Here is a 20,072-nt window from a genome sequence, read left to right on the forward strand (position 1 = left end):
AGGAAGTGGGGACGGGCAGTGAGTATCATTCAGGCTGTGTAGAACAGATTCTGCACAACTCTCCTTACCAGTTAGGGACCAAATTCCCAACAGGGTGGTGGAGACTTGCTCCCCTTCTGCACCCCTTCTACTGCTCAGGGCCTCCCTCTGTTCTGGATTCCACCCCGTGCTGCGGCTGCATCTTTGTGACTGCTCAGTGCTGGAGCCAAGGTCCTCCATCATGCTGAAGATCCCAACCAATGTTGTTCTGAGGAGTCTTTATGGTGCTGGGGATCCAACCCAGGACCTTTAACATGCTAGGCATGTGCTCTGCCACTTGAGCTATCTCCCTGGCCTCTTTTTTTGTTTTCTTTTTGGGTCACACCCAGCATTACACAGGGATTACTCCTGGCTCTGCACTCAGAAATTACTCCAGGCAGTGCTCGGGGGCCATATGGGATGCTAGGAATTGAACTTGGGTTGGCTGCGTGCAAGGCAAATGCCCTACCCGCTGTACTATCACTCCAGCCCCTCCCTGGACTCTTACCACGGTTTTTGTTTGGTTTGGGGTCACACCCAGTGGTGCTCAGGGTTGACTTCTGACCCTGTGCTCAAGAATCACTCCTGGCACTGCTCAGGGAAGCACCCATGGTGCCGAAATGGAACTCAGACTGGTGATGTGCTAAGCAAGTGCCCTTCCTGCTGAGCTCTCTCTCCAGTTTCCTTGCCACTTTTTAAAGAGAGCACTAAGGATAACACAGAGTGTGAGATCAGCCTGACTGATATCACTGCCCGCTTCCCCCTTCCTCACATAGCACACACTGTGGAGACCCACTAGACAGGGTCCAGTGACTGCATCTTCATAAGTAGCTGCAGGACCCCAAGGTGACCATGGAGCCCTCATGGCTGCCCCCTCTTCTCATTCCATTTACCAATGTCTGTTCATAAGGGCATTTTTTGTTCACCCAGTTCTTTGTCATGGCACCTGTTTTAAATCAATGCAGAACCCTTATTATTATTTAAATTTTCATATTATTTTTGTTGTGGTGTTCTCTATCAGTCTCCATCTCAAGTGAAGCTCTGTGAAAGCAGTTCTGTGCTTATTTTTATATTATCTGATTCCCCAGGGTCTAGCACTCTGACAATTGTGAGGACTCAATAAATGGTTGTCGACTGACACCAGGAATGAATGCATAAAGGAAGAAACCAGGACAATTTCGAGTCCAACAGTGGTAGAATTAAAAACAGTATGCTTTGGGGCTGGAGAGCTAGTATAGCTCGAAAGGTAAGACTTGCCTTGCTTGCAGCTGACCAGGGTTTGATCCTCAGAACCTCCTCTGGTACTCTAAGCCTGCCAGAAATGGTCCATGAGTGGAGTCAAGAGTGAGCCCTGAGCACTGGCAGTGTGGCCCAAAAACAGGCGAACAAAAATTAGTGTGTTTTGCATGTGGGAGGCCCAACTTTGAGCCCCAATCCCACAGAATCCCCCAAGTACTACCAGCACAACATAGAGTCAAGCATTAGCTTGAATAACCTCCAAGCAGTACCTGGTGCCGCTCAAACAAGCTACAAAGGACATATTTTTAAAAGAATCGCTTTTTGGAGTTAAGGATTTGTATTCAAGTTTGTAATTGTTAAAAATGCCCTCTTATTTCTCCTGACCGCATGATATTCTGCTGTCTCCTAGCTGTGTCTGTTGATTTCTTTAGCTAGAATGCTGGCCTTGTTTCTACTTGATGGAACTGAGAAAGCTATGACAGAACTGTTTGCTTATCTGGCTCTGTAAAAGTCAAGTATTTAGTTCTAAGAAATGTGAAGATTGGCTGTAATTTCAGCTGGTGCTGAAGTGAAGAGGTTTTTCATCTTGCCCTCCGGATCTGCGGGTGCAGGGAGTTCCTGGACAGAAAGCTCACTCCCTGGACGGGGGTTACATTAACATTCTGCTCCACACTGCCCAACATCACTTGGGGAAGAAAGAGGAGCGAGTCTTCAGAATCATTTGCCACCTTTCAGTCTCCTACTAATACTGCTCTCCCTGGACAAGGGATATTACCTGCTTTTGTTTTTTTGTGTGGTGGGCATACCTGGCAGTGCTCAGGACTTATTCTTGGCTCTGCACTCAGGGATCACGCCTGGCTGGGGTCAGGGACCATATGGGGTGCTGGGAATCTGAAGAGACATTTCTGCATGTTTAGAGAAAATAATTTTTTTTTTAGGAAAACTAAAACCCCAAATCATGTAATATAGAAACAGCTGTCTAAAACTAGGAGATAATGTGGTAACAAGCCCCTAGTTTTCTCTGAGATCTTATGTGTCCCTCTCAGTGTTTTAAAACGTGCAGCCCAAACTCAGCTGATTTCTCTCTCTCTCTCTCTCTCTCTCTCTCTCTCTCTCTCTCTCTCTCTCTTCCTCTCTTTCTTTCTCTCTTAAACACATTTTCCTGCCATACTATAGAGAAAATATTTACTTTGAAATTCATTAAGATGATAAACCCCATTTCTATTGATGGAAATCCTGTGTTTGTTTTTGCTTTGCAAAGACAGATTGATAGCCTGGACATATTTGGGAGTGTTCAGGGGCTTCTTCAAATTTGGTGCTGGGGTACACTTCCTGGGGCCCCTGCAGTGCTGGAGATCAAGCCCACAGGTCTCCCACACGCAAAGCCCACGCTTCAGCCCTGCAGTAAATTCTTGAGTCAAAAGCTTTCTGAAATACTCAAGGGTAAGAGCAGAAACAGTGTTTGACATGTTTAGCAGAGAAAGAATTACACAAACACGGTATGCAACTAAACCCTAATATATTAAAAGACAAAGACAGCTGAAAATCGAGGTTCCAATATATCTGGTGATATTTGCTTTGAAACTCAGGGCTAGAATCCATTTTGGAGGTATACTATGGAAATTGAAGAGAATCCTACTGGTAATGTGGTTATGAGCAGGAGAAAAAGCAGCCTCTTGGCTCCCTGATTCATGGGCAAGAGTACATAACACTGAGAGACAATCTTTCATTAAAGCAAAACACACACACACACAAACAAGCATATGTCCACACTGATGACAAACTTTTCAGACTGAACTCCTTATGGGAAAATCATTATTTCTGTTTATATTTCATGGCTGGTGGGTGCCAGTGCCCCATCACCACTGCAGAGTGTCTGCCCTTGGCAAGGATAGAGGATAGAGGGGACAAGAAAGAGAAGAACTAGGTCAAAGAGAGTAAAATTATGGGATTTGGGGCGGGGTGAGGTATTTGGTTTCTTTGTTCTTGTCTAGATTTTGTGTGTGTGTGCAAAAAGTGAAACAAACACTTTGCTAATGGGGGCAAATATAAATGGCTAGCAGTATCTGGGATGTTAAAATAAAGGTTATATGTAGGGTTTTGTGGTTCTGATAATGACTGAGGGTTTATGGTGTAGGGTGATTCTGCAGTGTGTGTAAATTGTGGGAATTAAGACCAACATAGTGAGATGGAAGATAAGAGGGAGAGAAGGGGAAGGATTCTGTTTACAAGAAGATAGAAAATTGGAATGTCATGCTTTATCAAAAGGACATTACTCTCCACCCCACAAGAGAAGTCAGCAGAAACCAAGTAGAAGGCAGGCCCAGAGAGCAGAGTTCAAGTGAGGCCCTCTTGAAATGCAGACAAGATTCCTCTGGTCCTGTGGGTTAGCTGCATGATGGCCTGACCCATGTCATCATGGAGGAATGACCCCCATTAACCTTGCCATACTCTTAAGAATGACTAGCTTTCAGTTAGAAAATGGGAAGCTCCTTTGTTTTAATTTATATTTGTTGAGAGAAGCATGTATTTCTAGTCAAACCATCATTTTAATGCATACTTTATTGTTAATTTCTTTTCGTTGTTTGCTGCTTTCTTTAAAAAAATCAATGCTTTTGGTAAAATACCATCTTTTGTCAATGAAGAGCAACAAGTCAAGGAAGTGCGCCATCTCATCAAAGTTGAACTTAATAGCAGCAAATTATGTGGGCAAACTATGTAGGCAAACCTAAGATTGGGTTCCACTCCAAAGTTCTTTGGAATTTGAAGTAAATTTTCCCTACAGGAAATTAAAATTAGAAGTTCCAGTTTCAGTTGACAAGAACTAGTGGATTTAATTCATAATAGTGCTATATTTTAAGGGACCATATCTCAAATCTCAAGTTGAAATTCATGATTTGACAAGTCTACGTGGGCTATTACTAGGATAAGAGAACAGATTATAGACATTAGGTTTTTATTGATAGCTCTAGGAAACACAGCTTCAAACACAACTCATTTCTATGGAAAAATGTGTGCACAGCTCCAAAACCAGACATTGGTCACACTCCTCTGTTACTGTCTGCCTCCCACCCCCACCCCCAGGCTCCTTGGCTTGAATCCTCTGGAGGTGGCTGCTCTGTGATACACCTCCTGGGTCCCACTCTTCAGGTCCAGTAGGCTTTGGCAATAATCCCAACCTTAATCCACTGCCCTGTAATGCAGACTACTGCCTCCCCCCACCCCCAGGACCTCCTTCACCCCACACTAACTTGGTAAACTCTGCTCAGACATTGTCAGTCTCAAGAGAGCTTCTTCTTCTCTTTTTTGGGGGGAGGAGTTGGGGGGGCTGGGGAGGGCACACCTGGGGCTTACTCCTGTCTCCACTAAGGAATTATTCCTGGCAGTGCTTGCGGAGACCATATGGGATGCTGGGTTTGCCCCTGCTCTTCTATCTCTGAAACCCAGCAATCTGTCAAGAGAGCACAGATAGGCCAGATTATAGCACAGCAGGTAGGGCATTTGCCTTGTGCATGGCTCACCTAGGTTCAATCCCCAGCATCCCATATGGTCCTCCAAGTACTACCAGTAGTAATTCCTGAGTGCAGAGCAAGGAGTAACCTCTGAACATCGCCAAGTGTGACCCCCTCCCCAAAAAACACTAACAAAAAACAGGGAGAGAGAAGGGAGGGAGGGAGAGAGAGAGAGAGAGAGAGAGAGGGGGGGGGAAGGGACAGATTTTGGAGCTATGCTCACCCCCAGTTAAAGTTCTGTCTATAGTAGTGGAATCTTAAGGTGATCAAGCTTTCTGGACCTCAGTTTTCTTGGGTTTGGAAAGGGACTAGTAACAAAAGCCCTCCCAACCCCTGCCTCCTGCATTACAACCACTCCCAGCCTAGCACACAGTGGGTTCCAATAAGTAATTGCTCTCACTATTATTGTCTATTCAGCACTTCATCTCCCAGTAAATGTGTTTAGAAAACAGTGTTGCCTGAATCTATAAAGCTGCATTCTTTATTCCATAATTCTGATATTAGTGTATACACAATTCCCAACTTTATTCCAAGCCCACCATCCCACTTGTGTAAGCAGGGCTTTAGTCTGGGATTTTTCACTTACCCATTTACTGATTTAGGCAATTATTGAATGAATGTGTCTTTGGTTCATCCTTACTGCTCTTGGATAATGCAGACGTAGCAATTTGCAAGATGGAAATGCATTCTGCCCTCTTGTTGTTACAATTGAGTGGAAGACTGCATTCAGTGGATAAAAAAAAACTGGTCAGTGCTCAGAAAGAGAAACTCTTTTGGCAAGCTTGTCAGTGAATCTGATTTAATCAAAGAATCAGAAGAGGATTTCCAGTGTAAGCAATGCTAATTTGAGAACAGAAGGAAGGGTGGATGACAGTGGAGGATGAGAAGAAAAGCATCCCAGGTAGTGAAAACACATGTGAAAGGGCCTGGAGGTATGCACATGGTAGGGTTACAGCAGAAGTTATGATTGAAATCCGGCTAGAGATAAACTCAGGACCAAGTCTTTTAAAAGATCACTCTGGCTTCACAATGAAAAACAGATTGGAGAAAGGACAAAGATGGTGTCAAGAACAGAGCTCCTGGTCTGGGCTTTTCCATGGGGAAAAAAAAGAGTCTGGCTGCACTCCCCTTGTTCATCTTGTTGCTGAATATCTATATGTTTCTATGGCTAATGCATAATTGAAAGTTAGATGTTTGGGTCTTCAAGTTGAGAGGAAGTCAGCTGTGCATGTGTCTGATGGAGGGAAAGACATCTTCCTGATGAAGATGTCCTGTCTGTTCCTCTCATTCTTTTCTCAAGTGAGGATGTCTATTGCAGGTTTACATGCTCTTTAAAAAATAATAAGAGAAAAGTCACAAAATCTATCAGATTCCTCAACCCACACTTCACTAAAATGCGGGTTTAATTGGCGCTGCAATGTGTGTTGATTAACCCATGCCCAAGTGTGAACCACGGGTGGAGCCGGTGTCTCGGTGAGAGGGAGCCCTGGCATCTTCTCTCGCTGCTATGTAAACACCAGCGTCCCAAACAGAAATGACACCGGGCCAGGAAGCCATTAATGGGCTAGAAGGCTACCTTGGGAGTGCTAGGCCCGAAGTTCCATCCCAAGAACACATGGACCCCCCACTCTGCACCCCAGGCACCACCGGGTGGTCGTGCTGGGCCAAGCAGCAATGGCTGGCTGACGAAGCCCAGAACTCAGCCTACACTGCCCAGGGAAATAAGCAGGAGCGGTTCCAGCTTCCAGCATTTCTGTGGAATTCCACCCACCTAGTCCCCCCCCCAAATAGAAAGAAATGATGCCAAGAACAAGCAGCCCTTGATCATTAAAGTATTTCGTGAGCTCCAGGAGCAGGGGCACGCGAACAGCCCGACAGCACTCGCGAAGTGCTCAGCTCCCAGCTCTGGCTTCCGGTTCCGGCTCCCGGTTCTGGCTTCCGGTTCCGGATCCCGGGAGCTCTCGCGGGATCTGAGCACCTGCAGCCCGTCCGCAGGAGACCGTTGCAGCCCAGCTTCGCGGTGACCATGAGCGACCGAAAGGCGGTGATCAAAAACGCGGACATGTCTGAGGAGATGCAGCAGGACTCGGTGGAGTGCGCGACGCAGGCCCTAGAGAAATACAACATAGAAAAGGACATTGCGGCGCACATCAAGAAGGAGTTCGACAAGAAGTACAACCCCACCTGGCACTGCATCGTGGGCCGGAACTTCGGCAGCTACGTGACGCACGAGACCAAGCACTTCATCTACTTCTACCTGGGCCAGGTGGCCATTCTGCTCTTCAAGTCGGGCTAGAGGTACGGACCGCGCTCGCCACGCCAGCCCGACCAACGACCGTCCCACCGACCCAAGCACCCCAGAGGCTGCCCACCGCAGCCGGCGGCCCGTCGTGGACCCCCACCGCGAGTTCCGGGCAGGGGGGACGCTCTACCGACCGGTCCCGCTCATAAAAGGATTTGCCAAACGCCTTATGTCCGTTTTTATTTTTTCTCCGCTGCCTCTCTGCCTGTGGCTCCCTCCCCGTTTCCAAATCTACCCCCCGACTCTAGTATGAATCTGTTGGAGAGGTTGGAAAAAAGGAACGATTCCGAAAATCTGGCTCTTTGGCTTCCTTGAAACAGGCCAGCTGAGCCCCGAAGCCCTCCTGAACACCCACAGCCCCCACCGTCCTCCCCGGACGCCCATCTTTCAGCAGAAGCGCCGGAGTGGGGGCGCTGACCGTCCCCAGCGTTTATAGCAGAGCAGAGAACCCCGGACAGCGCTGAGCTGCGGAAAGCCTCCTGCTGGCCACGCACACCTCGTTAAAAATGAGAAGGAAGGGGAGGACGTGGTGCTTGAGCCACCCCCTGGCTTCCATTGCTGCCATGGGAATGAAACGCTCCCAAGGCCCGTGGCCACCCTGTAAACACCAGGGGGAGTGGGAGGTAGGAAGGGAATCTCTGGGTCTCCCCTGGACCCCCCTTTTGGGAATCTGAGCCTTGCCAGGCAGAACTCCGGAATTCGTTCACTTGGACGTGCCATATGTCATCCCTGAAGGCAATTTCCTCTTAGATTCGCAATTAGGTCTAGGATTAAGTCTGTGACCTTGTCACAGCACATCAATTATACAACTCGGCACACCGTGTACCTTACAAAAGTATAGAGCTCAAAGAGACCAAAGCACTTTTTAAAATTTCGCACTTTACTGTGTACTCTTGGGGGTAGTTTTCTGTTTCTTTGAACAGGTTTTAAGTTAGGTTAAGCCAAATTTCTGGACATTGGAAAGCAGTTTCAAATACCTCTCTTTTCTCCTCGTCTCCTGGAAACTTACTCTGCGCCTAGAGAGTGCTCAGTGATTTATTTTGTTCATTCTTAAGGTTCTGTCAACTTTAGTAAGTAAAGGAGGAAAAATTTTATTTGAAGATGAGCAGGTTTAGTTTTAGTCATTCAAAATTTTGTTCTCTGTCTCATGAAAGGTGTAGTGCCAAGTATTGTGGGTATAGATGAGTTAAAACAGTCATTATTTTCAGAACATTTTGTCTTTGCCTTCAGACTTATTAAACAAGTCTAATTTCAAGTAAATCTATTTAAGTCACATAGCACTTTGGTTTTGTTTTGGACATAAAGGAATGCATTTATCAACATCTGCTGATTGTATGTTCAGGCCCTTGATTTTCTTTTTCTTCCCTTTCATCTGCACCCCATTAACTCTCTTCCCCATCCCAGAAGTAGCCACTCAGATCATTTGATGCACAATTCTTTGATGTGTGTGCATCTTTGAAGAACACTATTTTAATGCATGTACGTATTTGAACTTTACATCAAGTCTTACTCTGCAGTGAGAAAAGATGAAACCTTGCATTTCACTTCATCTGGAGTTGAACTGGAGAATATCATGCTAAATGAAGTGAGTCAAAGGAGAAACACAAATAGTGGAATATCTTGCTCATATGTAGAATGTAAAGAAAACAGAAGAGGGAAGAGGCAATGCCCAGTGGAAACAAACCCTAATATGTTGCCAACATAACTTAGAACTGAGACTTTCAGAGCATTTGGGTGGGAGTGGGAGAAAAGTCCTAGGAACAGAGGTGGAGGGATATTAGCACTGATGGTGGGTGCAATGCAGTGTGGTGCAGCATGATAAGCATAAAGTAGTATTTATACTATTAATGTTATTTATCCAGGGGTAAACCATAGTGCCTCCATTACAAAATTGAAAAAAGCAAATATAAAAATAGTACCAGGTTGTAGAGTTCATCCTATTTCTGAATTTTTAAATGTCACATGATGTTTTCAAGATCAGTTGTTATTACTGACAATGCCTCTAGCATTTCTCTGTTTTGTCTTATGCCAGATGCAGACATTTTTCTCACCAGTTCCCATAAGTTAAACCCCAGATTCACCCCACCCCCTTGGCCTGGCCCCACACTGTCTACAACACAGATAATGCTACAATTAGTGACTGGACTTATTTTTAATGCTGGTGCACTCTAGGAGACTATTTCTAGTACTGAAATTGAAGGTCAGAGGTTAAGCACTTGGTTAACTTCACTGAGTACTGCCATGTTGCTGTCAGATGGTTGCACCACTTGTGTTTGCAATAAGTTTACTCTCTCTTTGTATTATCAGTTTGGAATCTAGATAAATACTAATACAAACATATTAGTAGTAAGTTTTAGTAGGACTAGGACTATAACAATACTACTAATGATGTCAGGTCAGAGAGATAGGACAGGGATCTGTTTTACATGTGATGGGCCCTGGTTCAATCCCTGACACTACATCGAGAACATCACTGGGAATGATCCCTAAGTATAGAGCTGGAGTAGTCCTTGAGAAATATCAGGTTTGGCCCCAAATCAAAACAAACAAAAGCAATAGTGTCTGCTGAATCTATTGATCACCTGCTCTCTGCCAAGTTCAATGCTAGTTTCTTTACAAGTCATGTACATGCACCGACTCCCTTGTAACAGAGATAGGACTGGAACTGGCATTAGCCACTTGTCCTGAGCCTAACATGATTAGAAAACCAATGCATTAGCAACGGTGTGAGTCTGTTTCATCAAAATAGCATAATGTAGCTATGCTATAGGTGTGTGTGGGGGGGGGGGGACAATTGTTTGAGAACATACCTTGAAATGAGTGATAACTTCTCAGTAGCTTTGCCAACCATTATGGGATCCTCAGAAAAGCACAAGTGTTTTTATACTCAACTACAGATTTAATTAAAATAAGGCCTTTTCATTACCCCCAATGTAAGTACAACAAAGAAAACAAAACTTGTTAGTTGTCTTGGTACAAAATGGTAGTACACTCTGGAGACCTTTTGATAAGAAAAGTATTTTTGTGCGATTCTTTCCTAGGACTACAGTATATAAATCTAAACGTTTAGAGTCTGAAGACATTGTACAATAGGTAGGGCCGTTGCCTTACTTGTGGCAGATCCTGGTTCAATCTCGAGTAGCCCATATGACCCCCAAGCCCCACCAGGAGTGATCCTTGAGCACAGAGCTAGTAGTAAGCCTGAGTGTATAAAGAAAAACCTAAAAAAGAAAGAAGAAAGTAAATCTTAATAGTTGGGAAAATCCAAAATTCCTAGAGGGGATTAGAAATTATAAACACCACTTGAGAGTGAAAAGTTTAATTAAGCCCTTTAGGAATATAAAAGTGAATGAGACTCTCTCCATTGCCTGCAATCCTGAGAGAAGGTTTATGATCCCTAACAAATTTATGACTAAGTTTTGCACCCGGGAACGGAAAACATTCAGAGAAAGAGAATAGAGACATGTGCCAAGCAGCCAGTCACGTGACAGCAGTTTCTGAACCCCACCAAGGTGCCTTGGTAAGTGGATAATCTCCATTCTGTCTCTGTGGGCAACATAAGAAAAGCAAACACAAATTGCCAAGTCACTGAGACTGGCATGGTCAGAGGACACCAGTTTATTCAGGAGTGACAGGGATGTGAGCTGAGGATTGAGTGAGCCTAGAGGGAAAGGGGTGAAGCCTCTGCTGACAGGGGGCTAGAACTTTGTTAGATTTCCCTATCATCATGCACCTTTTGCTGGGAGAACCTCATTACAGGTCCCATTGAACTTGCTTCGTGCCATTCATCAGCGTGAATTCAAACAGTGCCTTTTGACTGTCCTGTGAGGCTCGCTTGTGAGATGACAGGGAGTTGCCTTGCAGATAGAGCAACTGCATTGACTACTTGGAAATGTGTTCAGTAAAAGGTGATCTAAATTAGGCTGATTCTGTGGGCTGAATCAGAATTGTCAAGTGGCAACTGCTTCCTTACTGGTAGCTCCCCCTGGGTTTTTGGCCAGATTAATCAGCCTTAAAGGTACAGGTGCTTTTCGGACACTTTCTTGGAAGTAGGGCAGGGCTTCAATGACGGCATTCATGAACTTCTGCAGTGTGTGCTCATTCTTGCAGCTTCCAAAAGCTCAGCACCTGAGCAGTCAGCTATAGGTGCTTCATTTTCATTTCACTATAGCCAGCACTTCCCTCCTGTTCCTTGGAAAGAGAATGTTGAAGAGAAAGGCAGATTATGCCACCTGTCTTCTTTTCCCCCAAGGATTGCTTTAGCTATTTGTGGAGGTTTATTGTTCCATATGAATTTCAGGAGTGTTTTGTCTATTTCTTTGAAAAATGTCATGGGTATCCTGACATTAAATTTGGCTGCATTAAATTTGTATAGAGCTTTGGCAGTATTGCCATTTTGATAATGTTAATCCTCCTAATCCAAGAGCAAGGGATGTGTCTCCATTTCCTAGTGTCCTCTTTTACTTCTTGAAGTAGTGTTTTGTAATTTTCCTTGTGTAAGTTCTTCACCTTTTTGGTTAAGCTAGTTCCAAGGTACTTGATTTTATGAGGTACTATTATGAACGGGATTGTTTTTTTTTTTAACGTGTCTTTCTTCTCTTTCGTTATTTGTATATAAGAAAGCCATGAACTTTTGGGTGTTGATTTTGCAGCCTACCACTTTACTATATGGACCTATTGTTTCTAGGAGTTTTTCTGTAGAGTCTTTAGGGTTTTCTAAGTATAGTATCATATCGTCTGAAAATAGTGATAGCCTGACCTCTTCCTTTCCTATCTGTATGCCCTTGTTACCTTTTTATTGCCTAACTTCTATGGCCAGTACTTTCAGTACTATATTGAATAGAAGTGGCAAAAGTGGGCAACCTTGTCCTTGTCTTCTGCCCGATCTTAGAGGGAAGGCTTTTAATTTTTCCCCATTGAGAATGATTCTTCCTGTGGCTTGTGGCAGATGGCTTTGACTATATTGAGGAAAGTTCCTTTGATGCCTATTTTGCTGAGAGTTTTCATCATTAACGGATGCTGGATCTTGTAAAATGCTTTTTCTGCATCTATTGATATGATCATATGGTTTTTATCTTTTCTTTTGTTGATATGATGGATTATGTTGATTGATTTATGAATGTTAAGCCATTCTTGCATCCCTGGGATGAATCCTGCTTGGTCATGGTGTATGATCTTTTTGATGAGTCGTTGGATTCTATTTGCTAATATTTTGTTGGGAATCTTAGCATCTGTGTTCATCAGGGATATTAGCCTGTAATTCTTTTTTGTGGTATCTCTGTCTGCTTTTGGTATCAGGGTGATATTTGCTTCATAGAAACTGTTTGGAAGTGTTTTTGATGCTTCAATTTCTCAGAAAAGCTTAAAGAGGATTGGGAGTAAGTCCTCTTTAAAGATTTGGAAGAATTCACTAGTGAATCCATCTGGGCCAGGACTTTTGTGCTTGGGGAGACTTTTTATTATCGTTTCAATTTCCTTGATGATGATGGGTCTGTTCAGGTATCTCAGGTCTTCTTGGCTCAGCGTTGGGAGCTATAGGAATCTAGGAATTTATCCATTTTCTCGAGATTTTCTTGTTTTGCGGCATAAAGCTTCTCAAAGTAATCCCTGAAGATCCTCTGAATTTCTGTAGTTTCTGTTGTGATGTCTCCCTTTTCATTTCTGATTCGGTTTATTAGGGTTTTCTCTCTACCTTTCTTTGTGAGTCTTGCTTGAGGTTTATTGATCTTGTTTATTTTCTCGAAAAAACAGCTCTGGGTTTCATTGATCTTTTGGATTGTTTTTTGGGTTTCTATCTGCTTAATTTCTGCTCTGAGTTTAATTATTTCCTTCGTCCTATTTGGATTTGGCTCATTTTGTTGGTCATTCTCCGAACTCTTAAGCTGTGAGGTTAGGTTACTTATGTGGGCTTTCTCTTCCTTCCTGAGGGATGCTTGTAGAGCTATAAACTTTTCCTCTTAACACCGCCTTTGCCGTGCCCCATAAGTTTTGGAAACTCATGTCCTACCCCAACTTCAAACTTTACTACAAAGCAGTAGTAATTAAAACAGCATGGTACTGGTCTAGAAACAGACCCGCAGACCAATGAAACAAAATTTAATACTCTGTCACAGGCTCCCAAGTATATGACCACTTAATCTTTGACAAAGGAACAAGAAATGTGAAGTGTAACGTAACAAGGAAAGCCTCTTCAAGTGGTGCTGGGAAAACTGGATAGCTACCTGCAAAAAAATGAACTCTGACATCTGTCTCATGCCAAGCACAAAAGTTAGATCAAAGTGGATTAAAGACCTACAAGCTTGCAGTGACAGGGTGCGTGGGAAATCTTGGGACGGGAGGGCGTTACTGGCGCGCTCTCCACCCAGACGAGACCCGGACTGGCTGCACATGAACGGCTCCTCTGCTGCTAAAAGACCATGATCCTGGAGGCCTACTAACTACTTTCAGCACCCAGTGACTTCTTACAGAAATGCCTCTAGACTGTGAACTGAGCTACAACCCCATGCCACCCCGGGAGGGGAAAGGATTTTCTCTCTCAGCCTTGACTTTAGTCGGCAGTGGTGGCGGTGGCTGCAACTTCTGGCAGAAATTTCTCTGGACGTAATTACTAAAATACCAGAAATCCAAAAGACCTTATGTACTCTTCATTCTCAGCAATGGAAAACAAATTATCAAATGATGTTTTTTTCAGCCGGTTTGATTGTTGGGGGGGAAATCCCAAATAATAATAGTGAGTTTTCTGTTGAAATATTGAGTTTAATCAAAGTATATAGAGAGTAATGTGAAGATCATTAGCCACACAGGTGGGTGGTGGGTGGGATGGGAGGTATACTGAGGTTTTTGGTGGTAGAACATGTGCACTGGTGAAGAGATGGGGGTTTGATCATTGTATGACTGACACTTAAACCTGAAAGCTTTGTAACTTTTTTCATGGTGATTAAATTAAAAAAAAAAAAGACCTCAATAGCAGGCCTGAATCCATAAGGTACGTATAGGAAAATGGAGGCAGAAGCCTCCATGACATTGGAGCTAAAAGCATCTTTAAGGATGAAATACCACTGACCAAGCAAGTGGAAACAAACATAAACAAATGAGATTACATCAAACTAACAAGTTTCTGAACCTCAAAAGATACAGTGACCAAAACACAGAGAGAGCCCACAGAATGGGAAAGAATTTTACTCAATACCATCTGATAAAGGATTAATATCCAGGATATACAAGACACGAGTAGAATTATACAAGGAAAAAAATCCTCCAACCTCATCAAAAATGGGTAGAAGAAATGATCAGAAGCTTCCTCAAAAAAGAAATACAAATGGCCAAAGTCACATGAAAAACCCTTCACATTGCTAGTCACTAGGGAGATGCAAATCAAACCAACAAATGAGAAATCATTTCACACCACAGAGACTGGCACACATTTAAAAGAACAAAAGCAACCAGTGCTGGCATGGATGTGGGGGCAAAGGGACGCTCTTTCACTGTTGCTGGGAATGCCCACTGGTCCAGCCTTTCTGGCAAACAATATGGACAGTCCTTCAAAAACTAGAAATTGAGCTTCCATATGACCCCGCAATACCACTTCTGGGAATATATCCCTAGGGTGCAAAAAAGCACAGTAGAAATGACATCTGCACCTATATGTTCATTGCAGCACTGTTCACAATAGCCAAAACCTGAAAACAACCCAAGTGCCCGAGAACAGATGATTGGTTAAGGAAATTTTGGTACATCTACACAATGGAATACTATGAAGCTGTTAGGAGAGATGAAGTCATGAAATTTGCTTATAAGTGGATAGACATAGTATCATGCTAAGTGAAATGAGTCAGAAAGAGAGGGACAGACATAGAGGGACTGCACTCATTTGTGGAGTATAAAATAACATAATATGAGACTGAAACCCAAGTATAGTAGATACAAGGGCCAGGAAGATTGCTCTATAGCTGGAAGTCTGGCTCATGAGTGGAGGAGGCGGGGAGTGGAGAAGACAGCTGGAATAGAGAAGGGATCACTAAGAAAATGATGGTTCGAGGAATTGGTCGAGATGGGAGATGTGTGCTGAAAGTCGATAAAGGTGCAAGCATGATAACCTCTCAGTATCTGCATTGCAAACCATAATGCCCAAAAGTAGAGAGAGTATAAGGAAATTGTCTGCCATGCAAGCAGGGGGAGGGTGGGAAAGTGGGAGTATACTGGGGAGATTGGTGGTGGGGAATGTGCACTGGTGGAGGGATGTGTGAATGTAACTCAAACATGAAAGCTTGAAACTGTATCTCACGGTGAATTCAATAAAATTTTTTTAAAAAGAGAGAAAGGCAGAAGAGGGAGGAGGGTGAGCACCCAGTGAGTGAAATTATGATTAGCTCCCAAACCTCTTTTTAATTCACTCCCATCACTTAGCAACACACTGGGAGAGGGGAGGAAGGAACAGAACAATTTAAATTCATAAGTCAGATGTGGGTGGAATCAGGCACCCCATCATCCCTGTACAATCAGAAGAGGCATTTAGGAGCTGGAGAGAGTGAGGGTGGGTCTATGCACACATTTTTGCTGCTTTTGAGAGACAAGGGAGAGTGGAGGAGGGACCGTGAGTGACAGAATCTGCTTGCAGGGTAGTTAGATTGGTAGGTGGGTAAGCACCAGGGAAGGGAAGACACGGTCTTGTTTGTTGCTAAGCACTCACAGTGGCAGGCAGACCAGCCAGGTTTCTGTACTGGGTTGGATTCCAATTCTCTAAATGCTGCATGATTTTCCTTTTAAAATGATGAGATGGTGTTGTTTTTGTTTTGCTTTGCTTTGCTTTTTCTTTAGCTTTTTTCGTGTGCTCAAGAGTTTTTCCCAGCCCAGTGTTTGGCATTTACTGCTGGTAGTGTATGGGGGATCATGAGGTACTGGGATCCAATTCAGGCTTCATGTGCTCATCTCACTGAGCTCTCTCCTCAGCCCCCTAACTTGCTTTTCTTGTAGAAAGAGGTATGCACATTTTGAGCTGGCACTGAATTTCTGACGAGGCCCAGTGCCCCTTAAGGTGGTGGGGCAGGGGGTGGGGCTCTGTCTCCAAGTGTGCCTCTCAGATGCTCAGAAAGCACAGGAGAGGGATGATGGCTAATGGATCAATGGTCAGATCCAGGGTCCAAAAAGCTTTGCACGCTGTCCAAAGATCAAGAAGGCATGTGACAGTACTTACTTCCATTTGAAAGTTCAAGCACCGGTCAAAGGAAACCTAGCTTGACAATAATTCATGCACAAGCAATTTGGAGATTCTGGTTGACTCACAATCTTATTATAGTCTGAGAATAGGGTGAGCACCACCCAACTTCATCTCATGTGTCCTACCCAAAGCATGGGGCTCAGATGAAGGAGGGGCAGTTCTTTTGTTGTGGGTGGCCCTGATATGGAGTATGGGAAACTGTTCTGAGTCTGCTGCCCAATGAGCTGAACTGACTAACTTGAGAATATTCTGGGCAAGAATATTGGGAAAGTTTGTCCAGAGCGGGTGCCAGAGGGATCTGAGATTTGAGAGGAAGTTTCCCCTTTGCAGTAAGGAGCCTTTTCTGAGTGTCAAATGTGACCTTCCCTGACTTTATATCTTTGTTCCTCTCCCAGGAGAGTTTCCTTCGAGTCTCTAGAATCAGGCTGGCCTGTGGCCATTACCCGCAAGTTGCTGCCTTAGCACTGTCCTGGCCACTCTGTGAAGCTTCACTTCTTGTGCCTGTCCTGGTGAGAGGCAGAGATAAATCAGGAGCCTTGCATGTGGGGAAACTTGATTTAATCTTTAATGCCACATATGGTCTCCTGAGCACTGCCAGATGTGACCCAAAAATGCAAGGAAGGAAGGGAGGGAAGAGGGAGGCTTGAAGGAAGGAAGGAAAGAAAGGGAGGGAGGGAGGAAGAGAGGAAAGAAGGATGGAAGGCAGGCAGGCGCCTAGGCTCAATAAAGGGAGCCTACAACACAATAAATTGATCACTGTATCACTCTATCACTGTCATCCCACTGTTCATCGATTTGCTGGAGCAGGTGCCAGTAACGTCTTCATTTGTCCCTGTCACATGCTAGTGTAGTCCTATGGTGTCTTCTAGCTCCAGGAACATGAAGAGCACGTTGTTGTTACTGTTTTTGGTATATCAAATACATCAGGGGCAGCTTGCCAGGCTCTGGCATGCGGGAAAAAAATACTACTAATAATAAAAATTTAAAAAAAAATAAAAATAAAGAGGTCCAGGAAAAATTGCATCACTCTCTTCCGGGAGCTTTGTTTTATAGTCTCAGGATCTTGGCCATTGATGAGATTACATGGCACTGGCAGTTTGTGGGTGTGACTGCCAAGCTACTGGAAAACTGGGGATCTGGGTGGAGAAGGCCCAGTCCTGATCTGATAAGGCTTGGAGATCTCAGCCACGGGTCCTGCATACCTGGGTTCCTCTGTAAATATTTAACATATTTGATTAGTTATCCATTAGTCTGTAATTAGGAGACAAGGCCCTTAGTATCTGACACACATAAGGCATTTAGGATACATATATTCAATAGAGGAACCCAGGCATGTGGGAACTGTGGCTGAGATCTCCAAGCCTGCTTGGAATAAATAGATAAATACAATAAATTCTAGTCTCTGGTCTCAGCTAACACTTGCATCTGATTTCCTTGTGGCCCATTTTCTTTATATGCTCAATAAGGTGAAAAGGGGAATGTGGAGAAATCACTGTTGCTCTAACAGGCCCCAGCTAGGAAGGAACACACTCTACCATCTTGATTGCCTCCAGAAACTTTCCCTCTGAGTATCTTCACAATATTCCTCACATCACAGTGAGACCTGGCAACTCAGCCAATTCCGGCAGCTTAGTCCAGTCTAGAGGGGCAGATGGGGGCTATCGCCAGGCGGCCTGACTTCCTCTAACTCCTGCTCCCGAAGCCCTGCTGGATGCTCGACTGGGCCCCACAGAACCCTGTCACAGAGATATTCCTGACTTATGCTTCACTTCACCCCCAAAGAACGATATTGGGATGCATGCTCCATAAATCCAGCATGCTCATTTTCTCAGTCAAGAACACAGAGAAGATAGATTACTAGTGAACTTTCACTATGGAGAGCATCCAGGAACTTAACAATAATTTAATTTATTCAGGATCAAACCCTTTCATATGTCTGAAATCTGAATACAATCCAAAAGGATTTCTGGCTCCTATTCAGATGAAAATTCAGTTGAAAAGTTTAAAAATTCTGGCTGGCAGTGAATAATTGGAAGCCAGTGATTTCATTTCAAAGGCACTGTGGCATCTGCCTGATTCCAGTAGCCCCATCTCTCTGCCCCAACTACATTCACTTCAGATTGGGGGTACCTTGTGGGGTATAGGGAAGTCTCATGGGAGAGTGCTCCAGAAAGCTCTTTGATCCCTGCTGAACCAAATCTTCCTGGAGCTCCCTCTTCCAGGATCACTTCTAGTGACATAGTCAAGAGGAAGCAACTGAAAAGGACCCAATCACTGCTGTCCCCAGACTGATGCCAGCAGAAGTGCAGCCTCAACTAGATGGGACCCACATACCTGCCCCTGTAGACTTGCCTTCCTGCAGCTTCTCCAGGGTGTCCCCTGGCCCAGCATATCTGTATCCAGTTATCATGTCTTCAGAGCTGTGTTTGACCTCGCCTTCCCAGGGTCCCAAACGTATGTGGCCCACTGCCCCCCTTTTGAGAAAAAAATCACTCAGTACCCTTCATAAGTAATGGCAGAATGTCCTATGAAGGATTCCTCTAACACATTGTCTCAGGAGGTGGGGCACCTTGTCTGGAACCTTAAATAAAGTTTAAGGTAGTTCTCTTTTTTGACTTAGCAGGCATTGAGCCTATGGAATTTACCTAGATTAAAGACTACTGTATTGTATATCCAACTTATGTCAGGTTCTGATCTCAATTTGTACTTTGTGCTCTGGTGCATCTCCAATTCCCTTTTTCTCACCCTATCAATCAAAGTGCATTTAAAGAGGTTGGGCAATGGCTCAAGGGTTGGAATGCTTGCTCTTAATGCAGGATCTCCAGAGTTAATCCCTATCACTGCACCCCAATACCTTGTTGGGGACAGTACCTGGGCACTGTCAGGTGTAGCATCCCCAGTAAAAAAAAGTACTTAAAACTGAATATGGGGCCTGGAGAGGTTGTATAGTTGGGTAGGACACTTGCCTTGCTTGTGTCAGACTTTGTTCAATCCCCTACACCCCATATGGTCTCTGAGCCCCATCAGGAGTGATTCCTGAGTGTAGAGCCAGGTGTAAGTCCTGAGCACCACCTGGTGTGGACCCAAAACAAAAACAAACTGAGTATGTAAATCTGGACATTTATAACCAGATTTATTGCAACTGATGCATTAGGTAATAAATATTGATATTGAATCAACTGTCTAGAAAACTGAGAAAGATCTTAATATCGTCCTAGCAGACAGTAATGACACTGTTTTCCTTAATAGGCTTTTGATTTTAGAGACACTTTAGGGTCACCAAAAAATTGAGCATGAATATGTACTGCCTGTCCCTGCCCCCCACCCCTCACTCCACAGCTATCAGTTTCTGCCACCAGATTAGTACATTTGCTACACTTAAGAAGCCAACACTGACACATGATAATCACCTAAACCCATTGTTTATGTAAGGGTTCACTCAGTGTTGTTCGTTCTATGGATTTTGACAAATGATGTTGATGTACTCATCATTGTACTGTCTTACAGAGTAGTTTCACTGACTAAATATCCCCTGGGCTGTAACTCTTTAGCCCCCTAACCCCTGTCTCCTGGAAATCAGTTTTTCCCACCTTGATCCATAGTTCTACCTTTTTCAGAATGTCAAATGAATGGAATCATAGAGAATAGGGCCTTTTCTGATTGGCTTCCTTCAACATTTAAAATGGGTAATATACATTTATGATTCCTCCTGACAGTGCTTGGGGACCATATGTGGTGCTCAGGATCAAACCCTTTCATATGCCTGCAAGACAAGTGCCCTACC

The 20,072-nt window shown here is 44.1% G+C and overlaps 2 protein-coding genes across 3 annotated transcripts in view; both read left to right on the forward strand.

The window, feature by feature from the left end:
• Positions 1–20,072, forward strand: part of SPATA13 (spermatogenesis associated 13) — a 329,725-nt gene that overhangs the window by 61,832 nt on the left and 247,821 nt on the right. The gene's annotated exons all lie outside the window — the stretch shown is intronic.
• LOC101545388 (dynein light chain 1, cytoplasmic-like) lies at positions 6,796–7,065 on the forward strand. The gene has a single exon (XM_012931839.1). The coding sequence runs from the start codon at positions 6,796–6,798 to the stop codon at positions 7,063–7,065; it is 270 nt and encodes an 89-aa protein (XP_012787293.1).

Source organism: Sorex araneus, chromosome 1 (assembly GCF_027595985.1).
Source record: "Sorex araneus isolate mSorAra2 chromosome 1, mSorAra2.pri, whole genome shotgun sequence".
NCBI classification, from domain to species: Eukaryota; Metazoa; Chordata; class Mammalia; order Eulipotyphla; family Soricidae; genus Sorex; species Sorex araneus.

Coding starts and splice junctions, on each gene's coding strand:
- LOC101545388 (XM_012931839.1), top strand. CDS start 6,796: ATGAGCGACCGAAAGGCGGTGATCAAAAACGCGGACATGTCTGAGGAG.